Below are 18,148 nucleotides of genomic sequence, written 5' to 3' on the forward strand. Positions count from 1 at the left end.
CACTAACTCGATTTTCACCCGTTATATATATACTAGAGTATCGTGTCTGCTGATGGGAAACAGGCTAACACCAGCATTTACCTCTTAAATAGTAACTAACCCTCTAGCAAAAAGATCATGTAGTATCACGTCATCTAACAGAAACCTTCATCTCATAGGACACGGTACTAAGTAAGATTATTAGAGGGTTAGTTATTATTTAAGAGGTAAATGCTGGTGTTAGCCTGTTTCCTATCAGCAGACACGGTACTCCAGGATCTTTAACAACGTCGCTTTCGTGATACCGTACGTACGAGAATCGGTTGCGATTTTATCGACATAATCTCCATTTATTTTTGAGTGGAGTTTTCTATTTATAAACTACTGGATAGAGCAGGAACAGAGCAGGAAAGTGAATATATTAGAGCTAATCTGAGAGAGGGGGAGAAAAAAGAAATCTTCTCTGCTTGCAAAACAAGCAAAACTGAAACCAATACCATAGATTGTTTTGCTGAAACAGACTCCAAGAAACCACACGAATACCCAATTGAATATTAGCCGGTCGAGGCGCTGTCTTTTAACTTTACTTTCCAGAGAATTATAAATATTATTGATTTTATTTAACTAAAGGCATTACTGTACAAGAATCAAACAAATCACAAAAAGCATGTGACAAGAACCAACTTTATTACTTTTTCTTTCTAGAATGTTAAATTCAATTTAGGCTCTGTACAAATCGGACAACACATGAGGCTCTACATTTAGTCTCCCAACACACATACTATATTAAACTTGTGCTCACTTATTTTATTGAGAGTTTAAATTATTGAGAAAAAAAACTTGATATTACATTAATATTTATTCAGGTTGATGATGCTTGGCAGTAAACATTTAAACATTTTTTATGTTTTTAGAACTTGAAATTCCATCCAATATTATAGAATGGCATGAATAAATCATTACTTGTTCCCTTGGCAAAATGTTCTACCTTAAAGTACAGGATTAAAAACACTTCATATCAGTGGGAACAAGAATCTTTTAACTAGTGGGTACAGAACACTACCCTGAGAAACAGCCCTGAATACTTAAGCTCTGTCTACACAATCAAACTTTATGTGACAAAAAAATGTGATGTGCCCATATGGACACAATGATGTCATATCGCTACCATATTTGGACACATCACACTTTTTTTTGTCAAAGTAGTTTCATAGGAAGTGTAGACAGAGCTTTAGACTCCTTTCACACATTGCCTAGAAAAGGTGTACACACAGTCAACACCAATGTTTTTGTAATGTTGTTTGTTTCCCTAAGCAATGTGAAAGGGGTACAACTCAGCGTACAACTTACAAATGTGTATTACACAGGGGAGCTTTTACTCTTCATAACATGTTTTATTGCCACGGAACTTTCGAAATTTTTAACATAGCTTCGTGTGTAATTTTGTAGATAGCCAACAAGCTACACTGTTCTTAAATAGAATATTGTAGTCTAATAATAAGCAGTCACTCCTTCTCACTTACACATCGTCATACAGCACACGAGGACAACACAATATAAAAAATGCACACCTTCAGTAGAGGAGGGTCTCATTTAAAAAATGAAATATTGTTAACAAAATTGACATTTTACATGAGACAACAAAATGTTATCAACAATATAATCTACATGGCCCATCAACATTTATCAAGTACTTCAACACAATTGTCATCAACAATATAATCGTTATCATCCCAGATGACAGATACCCCTTTCACAACGCCTAACTCCCGAGTTTACACACAGAGGGCGCACATCCCACAAACGCAGGTGTGTGTAAACATCAGAGATTTACTCGGTGATGAGAAAGGGTTATACTAATCATTGTTGTTCATATAAATCCCCAATCAATATAATTAAATCGTATTGAACATTTTTTTATTGGAAAAACCCTCACATTCTCTCAAATTCTGTATATACATGCATCAATAGCCTAAATAATTTGTGTAAAAACTGAAGAAAAATCAACAAAAACTGAAGAAAAATCAACAGAATTGAAACAGCTTTGTACCGATAAGCAACAGAAAGTAAAAACCATAAACAGTATGTGGTTTTTATTTTCAGTTATTATTATTATTAAACTAGTAATTTCACTATATGAATTGATATTATAAAGCTCTGTCTACACTACCAAACTATTTGACAAAAAAAGTGTGATGTGCCCAAATATGGTAGTGATGTGCCCAAATATGGTAGTGATATGACATCATCATGTACATATACTGTATGGGCAAATCACATTTCTTTGTCATATAAAGTTTGATAGTGTAGACAGAGCTTTAAGTTTGGTGCAATATTTTCATGGAAAGTCTTCGTCATCTTCTGCCATTTCTTTGGCCAGTTCCAAGTCTTGTTGTTCACGTTCCTTTCTCTCCTGTCAGGGAAAGATAAATAATTTAATAATTCCAAATTTTATTTTTTGTATTTTCGCAGGATAAAAGTGAAACAATGATTTATGTTACATAATTAATTATAATGTTATGTTTTAACTGTACTTAACATAAGTAATTAAAGAACACACATGACAATCAAAATTAAAATGACGGCTTTCATCTATTTTTTTAGAATGAATAATACTACAGTACTTACTTCAGCAGATTCCAAATCCTTGTTGTAAGATTTTGGTGGGAATCGCATTGCCTATAAAGAAACATTGTAGAGGTTATTTATTACTAAATTCAACTACAATAGAACCACTCCCTAGAGACACTCCCATTTAGGGGGACACTTTGTTGGGTCCAAAAAGTGTCCCCTTAATAGGTGTTCTACTGTATATTGGTAATATTAATTTAAAAGGTTAGATGTATTTTACAATTTAATCAATTCAATATTCAATTTCTATCGGACTTTGCTCTAACAGCGCACTAAATCAATTTGTATGGATGTCCCAGTCAGCAGACGCATATCAAATACAGAAATGGATTGGTCAAAACAAATTTGTGTAACGCTCACTTCAAAATCATTAATATATAACATTATACAACCGTTCAATAGTGCGTACTACTGCATGCCATGTGACCCACAATCGTCCAATCAAATGACAGGAATTTATTTAGGTGTTAGATAAACATATGACCGTTCAATAGTGCGTACTATTGCACGCCATGTGACCCACAATCGTCCAATTAAACGACAGGAATTTATTTAGGTGTTATATAATTCTACATATGTTACCTTGATAGATTGATTATGAATGTCTAAACAGAATGTGATACGTTGATGGAAGGCTGCCGTAGGCTCCCTGGTAGAGTAGATATCAACCTTTTCCTTGGACTTTACATAGCCTTTCTCATGGTCTATACTTGCTTCTATCACACCATCTCGGATAGCCTGAAAATATAGTCAAATTAATTAAGTATATTTTTTATGCAAATGTATGGATGGTCGCTTTAAGATCTAACAGAATCAGTTTATTGATAGGTCTCAAACTAAGAGGTTTTGCCGAATGCCTTCGAGATCTTTTTGATATTGGATTGCATTGTATAAAACATCATAATTCTGATAGTATTATAAAGCTCTGTTTAGACTATAAAACTAGTTAGACAAAAGTGTGACATGCCCAAATATGGTAGTGATATGACATCAACATGTCCATATATGGGCACATCACATTTTGTTGTCACATAAAGTTTGATTGTTAACACGTAAGCTCTGTCAAATATATGGACATGACGTCATATCACTACCACATTTGGTCATATCACTACCACATTTGGTCATATTACTACCACATTTGGTCATATCACTACTATATTTGGGCACATCACATAAGGTTTGACAGTGTAGACAGAGCTTTAGTTTTAACTATCACTATAGTAGCAATAACTGAATGATTACCTTAGCGACAATAAACTCTGCGTCTTCTGGACTGTCCAATTCCAACTTCTTAGCCACGTCTACTAACGATATACGTGAATACGATAAGCTGATCATACGCACTCCCGTTTTTATCACATTGTGATGTAACCGAATGATCAATGTGTATGTTCCTTCCGATTGGAATTTACTACTGAACGTCTCTAGTGTCTGGTTGAACAGAGACAGATTACCTGTCCTAACAGCTGTTAAAAAATAAACATAAAAATTTATTTTCAGAATTTATAATATAAATACTGTATGTTTACGAGCATGGAAGCTAAAGAGACTGTTTGGACTTTACACGTGTATTGGTTGTATGTGGTGTAAATTAAAAACCATCTGTTTCAAAAACCCAACTCATGAGATCAATTACACCTTAAACCTCAATTTGACCTTACTAGTGTAAAAAGATGCATGAAATATTACCTTGCCAGGTAAATTTGTCATATTAAAATGTGTAAATTTGTTGTAGTTCAAACAGTTCGTCTGGTTAGTCCCAAGAGTAATTTAGGTTACGCGTGTAATTAAGTTCAAAGTCCAAACATACCCAAAATGTGTCCTTACCTTGAGTTAATTGGAGGTAGGGAAAGAGTGCTTTTCTGTATGGCTTCTGTCTAAACAATGCTCTATCGGGTAATTCCCCAATAAGTAACTGCACCGTGATGGCTAATTTATGTACCTGAAGAAAATATAAACAATAACAAATTTATAATATAAATAGATTTAGCCTGAAAAAGGACTAGCTTGGCTAGAAAGGCAGCGATACCATTACAAAACTTTGACAGGCAACTGGAACTCATCTAGGCTAATTTTGTTTTTTTCCCCAATGATTCCACGTCTGGTAGAGATGTTCCCATTTTAATTAAAATCACACAAACAATCTAAAGCTAATTTAAATGCTTTTTTTGGTCTAAATTATTACGTATACAGTATCTCTCCAAAAATGTAATTCCGTCGCTATTCCAGTCATCACACTGAATCTTTGTGGAGGAAGTACAAAATAGATGGTGCTGTTGTATTTCAAAAGCAATAGTATAAAAAATATTTTCCAAACGCAAAGTTTTTTTTTTCTCGTACACGAAAAAAAAGTACTATTGAACAACCGTTCAATAGTGCATACTATTGCATGCCATGCATTACACGTTGTATTCATAAGTATATATATAAAACAAGTAAAGTCACTATAATACATACTGCTTGTTTGAATCCTACTGCAGAGTGCTGTGGGGCTTTTCTTACTGCTTGAAGTAAATTTTTATTTGATTCTGAATACTCCAATTGTATAGCTTTTATCCTTCCTAAAGTATAAGTTAAAAAACAAACAAATTATCTCATATAATAATAATTATGCATTGAATAAAAGCAATTTTCTCCTATGTAGTGTAGTTTAAGTAGAATAGAAGACATTTAATTAAAATGTATTCTTTTTTTTAATACCCATTTTTAATTGTTAATTTTTTAAACCAAATTAATACTGTACTGTCCAGCTAAGCAATGTCCTAATGTCCAGCAATTTATGGTACAAATGTATTATCAACTTACAATCTAGCCAGAATGTAATAAAACCATAGCATAAATCACTTTATTTATTTATTTATTACTATCTTTACTGAGGGTAGCCTATCCAGTTCCAAATTCATATGCAATAAAGCTACAAATAGCATCATTGCCTTATGCTTTTTAAGTGTTATTTGGGCCTGTTTCTACTGATATTTTTTTTTATAAAAAACCTGTATTTGACTATAGAGACCGGAATCAAGTGGGGTTTTTAAAACCGTATTTAAAAATCGATTCTTTTTCCTTTCTGCTAGTAAGAAAATACTGTTCTTCTTCTACTGTTCAGATACAGAAAAATAAAACATGATGGTCAACAAAACGACATTACAGCACTTAGATGGTTACTTAAGCAAGCACCTTCTACATATAGTTACAGTAGAAGCAGTCTTATTAGTGCATTTACTAACCCATGTAGTAGAGAAATCTAGCCCATTCATTGTTTGAAGCAGACTCTGGAAAAGATGACTTGGCCACAAGTTTATCAGCTTGATCATACAGGTTATGCAAGAGGTAGTTCCTCAGTAAAAGGTTTAGAATTGTAGCTTGACCCTCGTCGTTGTGTCGTAAAGTTGCTGTGCGTAATTTGGCATGCAAAAAACTAGAAAACAGAATTCAGAAATCTTGTATTAATAACTATTACTCAAAATAAATAATATGTTAAGCTCTGTCTACACCATCAAACTAATTTGACAAAAAAGTGTGATGTGCCCAAATATGGTAGTGATATATCCAAACATGGTTGTGATATGACATCATCATGTCCATATATGGGCACATCACATTTTTTTGTCACATAAAGTTTGACAGTGTAGACAGAGCTTAAGGTTAGTTTATTTCATTTACATAACGGGATGTAAATTCTATAAATTATGTTGTCACATGAACGTTTATTGTCTACTAAAGCTTAGTTCCCACTAGGAGGCAAAGTGACTTGACCAATCACAAGCGATAGATTATTCGAACAGTCGCATGTGATTGGTCAACTCGCTTGTGTTGCGTCCCTAGTAGGAACCAAGCTTTAACATCAGGTTTTATCATTTACCTTCTAATACTGACTTCTTGGCCAGTAAGTTCATAAGCTCTACCATGGAAATAGTAAGCTTTTGCCGATAACTGATCTAATGTTCTACGGTTAAAGGTATCCAGTTTTAGCATCATCTGGTCCGAGCACTTAACAGCCTAAACGACAAAAAAATATTATTGTCAAAATATCTATGACTGTTTTCTCTTTCGAGTGAGTGTGGCCGAGCGGTTAAGACAGTGGAACCGTAATTACATAGCCATAACATCGGCAAGGGTTTGAGGCGCATTCACTCCATGGTTCTGATGGTAGAACGAGTCCTCTCAGATAAGGACTATAAACCGTAGGTCCAGTGTACACATCTAGCTCACATGCACTTTAAAGAACCTAGTACATCTTTCGAGACGAGTAGGGGGTTACTGATCATAACTGAGCCCTCTGGGAGACCATTCTTTGACTGAAGAGGTCGCCCAGCATAAATAAAATATTGATACAATTAAATGAAATACATCAAAATATTTGAAAGATAAACAATCTTACGTCAGTATTCCTTTTGGTATCAAGAAGGTGGATAAGGACTAACAGGTGTATATAAACATCAATCTCTGGCGTTGCAGGCCCATTAGAAGATTTTGCCGAGCGTAGTTTGAATACTGGGCTTGTGTCTGGTTCCATTGGCTGGAAAAACATACAACAAAACATTAAGTAGATATTCTAATGAAAAGGACATCACTAGAAAAGGAATGAGGTAAACATAACCAGGACTCAAAATTAGATTGGAATTTACCAGATTTTTCATAATTGCTAGTTGCAAATATAATCTGCCAATGTCTGTAAATTCAACATAATTATTTGCCAAAAAAATGCTTAATTGCTAGTTGAATTGCACATTTTGTTAGTTAGATTTGAACAACAAAAAAATATTTGCTAGCTCTGACAATACATAAATAAATGGACAGAATTTATAGAAACCAATACATGAAGATAATGTAGATATTTAAAAAAAATTATTCTCATAATAATTTATCACGGATGTCAATTTCATTTTAGTGGAAATCATTATGGTCATTTTAATAAAATTCTTATCATATTGACGCACCTCATCTAAATATTCTAGTAACAAATCTTTTGTGGGGGAAACAGCTGGGAAAAAGGCAACGATAAACTTGCGTAGAACGCGGTGATTTAGTTTTCTTCGTGTTGAGGTCAAAGCTCGTAAAACACGAGTAAGATAGTTTTTCTCTTTTGTTGAAACAGCTTTTTCAATTTGCTTCACATGTTCTTTGAAATCTGTGGAAAAAAAAAGAATTCATTCAAATGTAAATAATATTTCATTTCATTTTTAAAATTTAAATTTCATTCTTATTAAATGACAAACAACTTAGAATTAGATAGAAATGAGTAGGGCTCGCTAGGAAGGGGACTAATCCACATCTTTAATTATTATCATACTGTTTGATGCGGTGTTTATAGGGAGAGGGTGTGAAAAAGAAAAAAGAAAGAAAAAAAAGTCAAAAGGGTAAAATAAAAGGATAACTTTCGTCTCAAAAAGTACAGCAGTACAATCAGGGTGCTAGGCGTGGTTACCTTATTTTTGCCGTACATATTTTGATATATATAAGTGTACGTTTATATGATAATATGAAATACATTTCTAATACTACAGTGTACCTTCTAAAGTTACAGCATCTTTCTCAAGTGCTTGTTTCTGCTTCTTTTCTTTCTCTGATTCTTCGCTGTCTTTCTTCGGGTCCTCGGGAACAACATCGCCGTTTGATGTGTCCATCATCTCCTCTTCTTTTACAATTTTAGACGCCATATCTTCAGTAAAAGTCATGAAATATATTGTTGTTAATGATTTTGAGAAGCAAAAAATGATTCACTTAACAAATTAGCCTCAGTGTAATTTAATCAACTAAAATTTACTTATTGAAAATCACCGGTAGTACGGTGACTGTGCAACATGCACATGAATTTACAAAATGGAAGGGTAAACAACAGACATGCGCAGTGACATTGATACCTTTGCCCTTCATGACCTTTTTGTGACGCATCATTGCGCAAAACATCAACAAAGTAAACAGCAAGAGGGGGAGGTACTGGATGGTGTCACTCAATCAGTCGGAAAGCCGCGTTGGTAACGCATCACTGATTTCATTCATTGTGAGGGCGCGCTTCGTGGAAAATGTTGGAATTTTTGCTATTTTAGTACACTTAGAAAATGGTATAATTTTGATATTAAATGAAATCAATAAACGTATTTCAATAGTTGAACTACAAGCGTAAATAATGATAAAAACTGTGATCTAAATTCCACAGATTTTTTGTTTCAAGAAATATCATTATTTTATGTATAAACTTTTTTACTTTAATTTTTTTTAAAATGATGGTAAAAAATCATTAAATTTCATATTTTCTAGATAAGGTTTCAAAGCGAATTTAAAATCCTTTCAAGATAAACTATTAAGCTATCTATTAAAATAAAAATCTAATTTTAAGCTTTCTTGGGATGCAACTCCCACTAATCAAACCAAACCTACTACATTTCTGTTCTGTTTCGATCGAAAAATCGCCATTTTGAAACTTTGTTTACGTTTTACGAAGCTGGTACGAATCGTCCCGGACCGAATCGTGTCTGTGTTCAATACGGTTTTCATGCAGGCGTATTACGTCATAGGCCTAAGATTTCAATTTGCTCCCCGATTATTGTTCTATTTGGTTTCTGAGCTAGGAAAGGCTACCTACTATAATTACTTACTTGATTTCTAGCCTAGCTAGGCCTAAAAATAGTATTTTCTAGGCCTAGCTAGGCTGAGTAATTCTGATATAATACTAATATTAGATAGGTAGGCCTACCCTAGTGAGTGTTAATAATAGTAGCTGGATATTCTATAGTCTAGGCTGGTGGTAGGTCTATCCCAGCTCTGCTCATATACCAAGCAAGAAGAAGCCTGAAGGAGAAACTAGGCCCAGAACAAATAAAAAACTGTTAAAAAAACAATAAATGGAAAAATAAAAATAAATAACCCATTTTCAATTTATATATGGGGAATGTTTTATAAAATCGGGCATGTTTGTTTCAGAGACTCAAACGTGTATTTTTATATGGTCATGTTTTTAAAAAAGATAATTATGGGCCCAGCTGAAACCAAGATATAAAAATATAAGTCCATCATTTACTTGTATATAAATATTACTTTATTAGATACAACTTGCATTTCACACAAGCAACCAATTTTTTTTTAACGTATACAGAATGTGAAAAAGCAGTTTTTAATACAAATATCTTTCAAACAATACTGATATAAATAGTAAATACTACTACTACTGTATATATTATTTAAATAGCACCTTGTTCATCAAACATAACAAACTAGCTAGGCCTTAGCCTATATCATATTAACTTACGTGAGTCTTACGGTTGTACTGATTTTATGATTGTTTTATATGTTTATATTGTATGTATCTGTGTGACTCTGGTTAATAAAGTAAATCAATCAATCAATTGCAACTTAATTTATATCTTATCATTGACTGATCTGAAACGCTTCTAAAACTTGAATGCGCATGAATGTATATGTTATATTATTATTAGCGAATAAAATGAAAAACTATCAGCTGCAGCAATGATATTGAAATCGAGAAAACCATTACAGCTTCCACCGTCCAGCCTCATATTGAAGAACGAGACAGAAAATCGTCGAGTCTTGATACCAACAAAAAACCTAAAATGAAAATGAATAGCTGAAATGTAATGAATGAAACTATTTAAATAATTGTCACTATGATATGAACAAAACATTGCATCGTTATACAGTATAATTATTCAACAACCTGAAAACATTTTCAGATATAGGCCTACCATGAAAAAGCAGCAAATACAAAATTTCCTTATGTCTGTTTATTGTAATAATTATTAATATTATAAATAAATTGTACCCCTCAGTTGTCAATAATTTTACTATAAATAAATATTTAACTATATAGAATAGGTAGGCCTATACCTGTATCAGGCTGCGATTTGCTTAATTATCTTTTTAAAACTTCCAAATGCATCTTCAATATAGAGTAGGATTGTAACGATACTTTAATAATACTAAATTGTAACTAAAGTATTTAAATTATTAACAGAACATGTTACTAGGCCTAGGCCGATATAATACGACAACGATCCACCAGGTCGTGCATATACTCACCTACAACAACCACAATCAACACACCATGCACCACACACGACGGAACTAGTGCCGCGAGACGTAACAATATATGACATGAGGACCTTTTTTAAAATGTTCGCTATAGGAAGCTTAAATAGGGTTTCAAGCCAATTTTAACGTAAAACAGACTATTGATACTTACTCTATCCATATACGTCGGTTTTTTGGTAATTCACTGTATGGGATGCAAATCCCACTAATGGAAAATTTGTAAACAAACACCTGTTAGAAAACTTCAGTTTTGACGGACGCACACGAACTTTGGAAAGAAATTGTCGCTGACAACAAATTATTCAGAAAATTAGGTGACCTGCGACATCTTAAACATATAAGGAACTGATCTTACCATATATGGTTAATTTTTCGCCTACTAATGTTTATTAAACAGCTATTAAATGACGTATACTTTATGCTAATGTTTTCGCGCGAAACGTTGATACTTCTGTGCCGAGAGAGGGCTTCTAAAATTTATGACGTCATGCGAAGTCGAAAATTCAGCGATAACGGTCATATTTCCCAACGCGGCTCTCCGACTGCAATCTCTCCATTAAACTGTAAGATTTGGAAGAAGAGGTCTCTCAATTAAGTATACAGAACATTGTTGTTTTTTATTATTACTGTAGTAATGTTGACATCTCTGAAGTGAAAGTAAAACTGCAGTCCAGTGAGTGAGTGTCACTACTGTTTTGTACTGGAAACCAGCATCATCATTCATCTTCATATATTATATAAATTCATAACATTCAATCATTTTGCATGTTGGATAGGCTAGTAGTAGTAGTAGTAGAGGTTATTGCTATTGGATGAATGAAAGAAAGGATGCATGTTTTAATGTTTTTATATTTTAAATGTATTAAATTTTTGTAAACCGGTTTCAGTTGAGCTGCATTATTTTTAATATATGATATACCAGAATACTAAAATAATAATAATTGTAAATTTATACATACACTGTACCAGCATTTTATTGACTATTACAAATTTGCAAATGAAAGGCCATATACAGATCCATCTGTTTAACAACAATTTTGTACATAAATTGTAATACACTTTAATTAAATTATGAAAAGGAAGATATAAATATTTTAAAATATTATGTTTTAATATCATTTTAAATAACTTTGATAAATTTTTTTTTTTTGCAGCATTTGTCCGTTCCAATTTTTTTTTAAAGCATAATAATGAAGGAAGTTTTCCAGGTTGACCCAGTGACTCAGTTGCGGAGATTTGCGTATCTAATGTCTCCGAATGAGTCATCTTTTGAAACAGCTGAAGAGGTTCCTGACTATCTAGTAGAGGTAACAACTTTTTGTCACTATAAGTGATTCCAAAAACATTTCTCTTGAAATTCTGAACAGTTGTCATAGTACTGCACTTCCTATTCTAACCATAGGAACACATTGCTGCTTGAGTTTCTCTATTTTTTTTTGTTACTGTTTAAAAAAAAATTTGTTTTAACTTGTAGGCAGTGCCCTACTTCGTCATTACAATCTTGTTGGAGGCGATTATTATTGGAATTCGAGACAAAAAATGGCTCCGTATAAACGACGCAATCAGCTCAACTTCAGCAGGACTTCTCATGACAATGATTAAGTAATTAGTATTTTAATTTTTACATTAATAATAATTATGAAAATCTTATGTCACATTTTTTTCTTTTACTTGCTTACCTCGGTAGAGGGCCTCTTCTGCAGAATGATGATGATATGAATATATTTGACAAGTAAATTATTATTCCTAGAAGCCTATATTGTCTAAAAAAAACTTGTTGAAAACATCAATTATTTATCAATCAATTAATCAATTTTTAATAAAGAACTTAATACTATCGAGTAATGAAACAAAATTAACAAAATAATATATTTTTATTTATTTATTTTATTCAAGCAAACAACACATGACAACGAAGCAGAACCCTGGGGATTGCCATGAGTGCTAAGCACTACCAAATTGGCTCTCCATACACAGAAAAGTATATATGTGTACTGGTACTTAGATGACATTTTATTTTGTATGTTTTATTCAGGGGTCTTTTCAGAGGGTTAGAAGTGTTTGCTTACAGTTGGGTTTATGAGAATTGCCGGATTGTAGAACTACCGTGGAACAGCGCTTGGACCTGGTTTCTTTGTATGATAACGTTTGATTGTGGCTATTACTGGTTCCATCGTGCTGCTCATGGTAAGTAGCATTTTTGGATTGTGCATTCCATCATATCTCTCTTGTTGGAGAGACACGCCCTTTGTTGAAAAGAATGCTCTTGTTGGAGAGACACGCCCTTGTTGGAGAGACACTCCCTTGTTGGAGAGACACTCCCTTGTTGGAGAGACACGCCCTTGTTGGAGAGACACTCCCTTGTTGGAGAGACACGCCCTTGTTGGAGAGACATGCCCTTGTGATAGTTGTCTTTCACAGTTCTTGTCTCTCCTCAGTGCTCTCTTTTTATGTTTCACTGAAAGGAATAAATTTATTCATTTTTTATAAATTTATTATTATTATTTATAAATTTATTTATTTTTTTAAAAAATAAAAATATTTTTTTTGCTGACTGTCCTACTGTACAATAACATTTTCAGATAGGATATTTATGTTGTCCATGTGAGAAATAGTTTATAATAGCAAGCGAAAACATTTAATGACAAGTAATTCAAAGTTTTATTTGTTTTCTGATAGAGGTAAATATATTATGGTCAGCTCATCAAGTGCACCATAGCTCAGAAGAGTACAACCTATCTACCGCCCTCAGGCAGTCCATATATCAACACTATACATCATGGGTAAGATTGAATGTTCTTCCAACATCGTTGTTTTCTAAAGCTCTGTCTACACTATCAAACTTTATGTGACAAAATTGTGATGTGCCCATATATGGACATGATGATGTCATAACACACTACCATATTTGGGAATATCACTACCATATTTGGGCACATCACACTTTTTTTAGTTTGATAGTGTAGACAGAGTTTTACACAGTCAAGTTCACTCTTAAATGACCATGCCATCAATTAAATTGAATGCAGCATTGAATCAATAATAATATCCCAACAATGTAGATAAGAATAATGTTATTAATGACATTTTCCTTTGCTTTTTCGATAATTTACCTTTTGATATATGATATGGAAATTGTTATTTTCTTGTGATATGTCCAGGTTTTCTACCTTCCCATGGCACTTGCGATTCCTTTACCTGTTATGCTGGTACATGGTCAGTTCAATCTACTTTATCAATTCTGGATTCACACTGAGGTATGTTTTCTTTGTTAATGTCTTTTTACATTAGGTCATGTTATCATTAACTTTGAGACCCAACAGTGTCCACTGAATAAAGATATCCCTATTCAGGTGACACTAACCCCAAAAGAATGTTAATAGGTTTCGAGTGAAAAATGAAATATACCAAAATGAATAATGAAATTGAATAATATCAACTTTGATAACATTGGTGTACGCAAGGTAGAGTAACAGTTTGCCAATCGACATGAAGATTTAAAAAAAATTTTGATTCTATTTCTGTTGTGCTTTATCTGTTATTTTATTTTGTTTATCTTAAATTCTATTTAGTTTAATTTAATTGTTACATGTTTATGTCTTGTCATATTGTATTTTTGTGAGGGTCCCTAATGATCAGCTTCGGCTGGATGGACCACCCTCGTAAAATATTGGTGAAATAAAAAATAAATAAATAAAAACATAGAAAAACAAAATCATATCTTTTGATTATTATTAAAATGTAGTTAGTGACATCTCTTGGACCTCTTGAGTACATCCTTAACACACCAAGTCATCACAGGGTACATCATGGTAAGTTAAGTCAAGTTTAAATGTTTATTCTTAAACCTACTGCTCATACAACTACATGTTTTACTCTATAATTTCTTCATCTTGTGTTTTTACCTTTGTACTGGTTATACATGAGGACACCTTTTTGGCCCAAAAGGGTGTCTCCTTAACAGAGTTCTCCTGAATAGAAGTTTAAACATATTTCCCTCTCATTTCACAAAAAATTGTTCCCTTAATAGTGTCCTCTAAAATGGGTGTTCCAAAGAGGGGTTCTATTGTATTTATTTAATGAATAAATGCATTTTATAATTTGTAATGGAGTTTTATAAAAACAAATCTTGTAGGTCGTAATCCTTACTGCATTGACAAGAACTATGCAGGTACATTCATCATCTGGGACAGAATGTTTGGTAAGTATACAAAGTTATTACTACTTTTATAATGATTAAACACTGCTCATAAACACTATCTCATCTTACCCCAACAGACTTATTTCACAATGTTTATTTTGTTTGATTGATGTCTGGTTAAAGGTAGAACTACTCTAAATTGGTGGAGCTGTAGCTTGGTGGTTAACATGCTTGCCTCCAATCCTAAGGTCCAATCCCGACCTACCTGTACATAGTGCCAGGGTTGTAACTCACAATTCTTTCAACTGCACTCCCTAAGCCTCAAATGAGACTTAGTTTATAATCACGATAAATTATAAAATAGTTTATCCATCCAGTAATTGGCGATTTACTCTCTGTTGGAAGCATATGAAATAATAAATAAATAAAAAAGCAAGAAATTCCCCTTAACAATTATTTCTGACCAAATAGAATCTGGTGATGCCAAAATCAGAAAACAATTTTAAAATGAAAAAAAAAGATGTTTTATTCTTTTTGATTAGGAACTTTCCAGGCTGAAGGGGAGAAGGTGGTTTATGGATTGACACATCCAATCAATTCTTGGAACCCTGTTTGGATTCAAGTAAGAAATATCGATGAATACCGCCAACCTGGTAGACATGCCTAATATCAAAAACAGATGCTCTTAACATTGGAATACATTTTATAACATTTAATGGTTTTAATACTCATAGGTTTGTCATTTACACCACATTATCAAGACTGTTTGGACAACACCTGGATTTAAAAACAAGTTATCTGTAATCTTTAATGGACCTGGTTGGATGCCTGGCACCCCTCGATTGGGCAACCCAGAAGATATTCCAAAGGTAAGAGAACCAGGCTCATATTTATTCAGGTTTTATAAAATTAATTTGTGAAGATTTCAATAAATAAATTCCTTTGTGTTCACAAACAAATTCCTCCTTTTACCATTCTGCCATTTCAACTTTGTACTGTGCTTTGTGCGCATGGCAGGTAACATTTGATTTTGATACTGTATGTTTTGTTCAGGTGAGTGCGCCAGTGGAGGTGTACAACCCATCAATGTCGATTCCTGCTCAGTTGTACGTGCTGTTACACTACTTGGTCAATCATGTTTTGTTCCAACTATTTATGGACAACCATCAGGTAACTAAAATAAATAATTTGACTATAATTGGTGAAAGCTTACAAGATGTTATTAATACCACAAATAGTTTTAATGTACTTTGTAGTATAAGCATGTCAGAGTGATTTATTTGGGGCGTTTTGGGTGTAAACATGATCGTAGATAAAACCACAACATGAATGTAGGGCAAGGGATAGCTCCATGGGCAAGGTAAATAAATAAGTTATCAAAAGAGCTGAGTTATAAACTCTACATATTGGGGTACCTTAATTTTCAGGTGCCTGTCTATAAATTTAGCTTAACAAATAAAAAGGAAAAGATTATGTTTTAATTCTATTTGTACCTATTTTCTCTATTATTTAGCAAATGGATTACCTGACCAGTCTTGTCTGTATTCTCTACATAATCTACGCATTTACTTGCATTGGTAGTATTTGTGACAACAAGTAAGTTGTAGTAAGATTAAAAAGAGTAAAAATTAATTATTTAAAAATGGAGAATTAGGTGACAGGTCACGATAATATAAAAGTTAAGTCTTACTGGCTTATTTCTTAATTATTAATATATAAGCATTATAAAAAAATGGAAGAATATGAATAGATATGAATGAATATAAATGAATATGCATGATTACGAATGAATATGTTTGAATGTTTTTCTTTGCAGATGGTTTGTTCCATTGATAGAGATTCCAAGATGTCTGCTGTTGCTATGGCTAGATATGATCTTCCTTACGGAGGGAAGTGAGCATGAACTGGCTTCCATCTCCCCTTCCATACGGAATAGTGTTCATGCTGGCTCTATCGTTTACTGGCTTCTGTCAATGACGCTCAGTAAGAAGAAACTAAAAGAGGCTTAAGATGATAGTCTGTTTTTATAAACGTATTTTAATCAGAATGTTATAAATGCAACAAAATAAATGCAAGCCTTTCCGTGATTTCATTTTATAATAAAGCACATATAATGCAAATTTTAATGTATAAAAAAGAAAATGTTGTACTGAATCATTTTTTAATAGATTCTTTCATGAAATAATTAATCAAATGATGATTAGCACATTTTATTTCTTTAGTTTGAATGTCTGACAACATAATGTAAATGTTTTAATGCATTAATGTATAAATATTGATGAATAAAAATTGAAATAAGCAGAAGAGATTTAATTAAATGTTTATGTTTTCAAATTTGGTTATGATCATTTAACCCTACGTTATAAATAAATGTTTAATGTGTTTTTATCAATTTAAATGCATTGATCTCGCACACTGCCAATTTTACCAAGTCAGAATATTTACATGTATGCCTCTATACTTTTAATTTGGGTACAGCTACCCTTTTATCCACAAGTTAAAAAAGGTAAATAAAACATACTTTTTGTTAAAAACCTTACTAATAATTAGGGCAAAAAAAGTATTGCTTATAATATAAGAAAAAATAAAATTATTCTTGTGTTGTCTCTCATTTACTTTATTCAATTAAAAATGCCAGTGCATTTGCTGCAATTTATAGATACACAGCAAACATAAGAAGGTGTTGTGTTTTATTGTCATTGCTAATTACTTGGTATTTAATTCTCCGATATTTATGACCAATTTAATTAATTCCACTAACAAGGCAATCTAATGCCTTGAATCCACAAAGTTAGATTGTTTAAACATTGGTGGCGTACTTCATGTCTGGGTCGACAGACAGTCTATTACAGGAACCGTATTACAACGTGGATGAATTTTGTTTACAAATAAATTGATATAAATATAACACAATTATAACTATTATAGCATTAATAGTTATAATATGTCTCGTAAATAATTTACTTTGCTATTTGGTATTTTATTGGAGTGATAAAATTGGTATTTATTGTGAATGTGTGTTAATCAACAAAATAGATCCGCGGAAGCAACCGGTAGTGTGTGGCTGTCTGGCACCTTTAATTTCAGTATGCTCGTCTGGCCTAGCTCAACCATTGAGTACGTACTCAGTGAGTTTGTTAATTTTGATTTTTATTCGAATAGTGGCTGGCAAATTAATGTACGGGATACATTGAATATAATAGGTTTATATAATGAGGTGAGTTGTAATAGCATCTATGATATAAACAAATAATTATGAAGGTATTTTGCATTGTATTTTTGTGTGGTGCCTCCACTGCCTGAGCTGAGTCTGAGGCCTAGGTTGTGTTTTTGTTTGAAGATGTA

The 18,148-nt window shown here is 32.8% G+C and overlaps 4 protein-coding genes across 7 annotated transcripts in view; 3 read left to right on the top strand and 1 right to left on the bottom strand.

Moving 5' to 3' along the window:
- LOC144849713 (putative malate dehydrogenase 1B) overlaps positions 1-18,148 on the top strand; it is an 87,870-nt gene that overhangs the window by 23,576 nt on the left and 46,146 nt on the right. The gene's annotated exons all lie outside the window — the stretch shown is intronic.
- Positions 646-8,431, bottom strand: LOC144849738 (26S proteasome non-ATPase regulatory subunit 3-like). The gene is made up of 11 exons (XM_078706769.1): positions 8,126-8,431; positions 7,554-7,744; positions 6,995-7,132; positions 6,476-6,612; positions 5,841-6,031; positions 5,071-5,174; positions 4,441-4,555; positions 3,856-4,079; positions 3,193-3,348; positions 2,608-2,658; positions 646-2,392 (listed from the first exon to the last, which is right to left on the bottom strand). The coding sequence occupies exons 1-11, from the start codon at positions 8,289-8,291 to the stop codon at positions 2,318-2,320; spliced, it is 1,548 nt and encodes a 515-aa protein (XP_078562895.1). The 5' UTR covers positions 8,292-8,431; the 3' UTR covers positions 646-2,317.
- Positions 11,228-17,107, top strand: LOC144849836 (alkylglycerol monooxygenase-like). Of its 4 annotated transcripts, none has more exons than XM_078706944.1 (13): positions 11,228-11,257; positions 11,846-11,969; positions 12,137-12,264; positions 12,698-12,849; positions 13,342-13,445; positions 13,824-13,919; positions 14,408-14,474; positions 14,798-14,863; positions 15,346-15,425; positions 15,538-15,672; positions 15,857-15,973; positions 16,317-16,399; positions 16,620-17,107. In XM_078706944.1, the coding sequence occupies exons 2-13, from the start codon at positions 11,853-11,855 to the stop codon at positions 16,810-16,812; spliced, it is 1,338 nt and encodes a 445-aa protein (XP_078563070.1). In that variant the 5' UTR covers positions 11,228-11,257; positions 11,846-11,852; the 3' UTR covers positions 16,813-17,107. The 4 variants fall into 4 exon arrangements, with proteins under 4 accessions (XP_078563070.1, XP_078563055.1, XP_078563047.1 ...); XM_078706929.1 differs by having other exon boundaries at positions 11,247-11,335; XM_078706921.1 differs by lacking the exon at positions 11,228-11,257 and adding an exon at positions 11,265-11,335 and having other exon boundaries at positions 11,817-11,969.
- LOC144849495 (uncharacterized) overlaps positions 17,910-18,148 on the top strand; it is a 40,467-nt gene continuing 40,228 nt past the window's right edge. Inside the window, exon 1 of the mRNA XM_078706424.1 lies at positions 17,910-18,020. The gene's annotated coding sequence lies outside the window, so the exon portion shown is untranslated. The remainder of the gene's footprint in view (positions 18,021-18,148) is intronic.

The sequence above is a fragment of the Antedon bifida genome, chromosome 1 (genome assembly GCF_963402885.1).
Source record: "Antedon bifida chromosome 1, ecAntBifi1.1, whole genome shotgun sequence".
Taxonomy (NCBI): Eukaryota; Metazoa; Echinodermata; class Crinoidea; order Comatulida; family Antedonidae; genus Antedon; species Antedon bifida.

What these genes read in the sequence shown, in the direction of transcription:
- LOC144849738 (XM_078706769.1), bottom strand. Translation starts at nt 8,291, where the DNA reads ATGACTTTTACTGAAGATATGGCGTCTAAAATTGTAAAAGAAGAGGAG. An exon ending in CTACCTCCAATTAACTCAAG is followed by an intron (nt 4,080 to 4,440) that starts GTAAGGACACAT and finishes ATTTTTTAACAG; the next exon opens with CTGTTAGGACAGGTAATCTG. An exon ending in AGGATTTGGAATCTGCTGAA is followed by an intron (nt 2,393 to 2,607) that starts GTAAGTACTGTA and finishes TTTCCCTGACAG; the next exon opens with GAGAGAAAGGAACGTGAACA.
- LOC144849836 (XM_078706944.1), top strand. Translation starts at nt 11,853, where the DNA reads ATGAAGGAAGTTTTCCAGGTTGACCCAGTGACTCAGTTGCGGAGATTT. An exon ending in GTTCCATCGTGCTGCTCATG is followed by an intron (nt 12,850 to 13,341) that starts GTAAGTAGCATT and finishes GTTTTCTGATAG; the next exon opens with AGGTAAATATATTATGGTCA. An exon ending in CATCTGGGACAGAATGTTTG is followed by an intron (nt 14,864 to 15,345) that starts GTAAGTATACAA and finishes CTTTTTGATTAG; the next exon opens with GAACTTTCCAGGCTGAAGGG.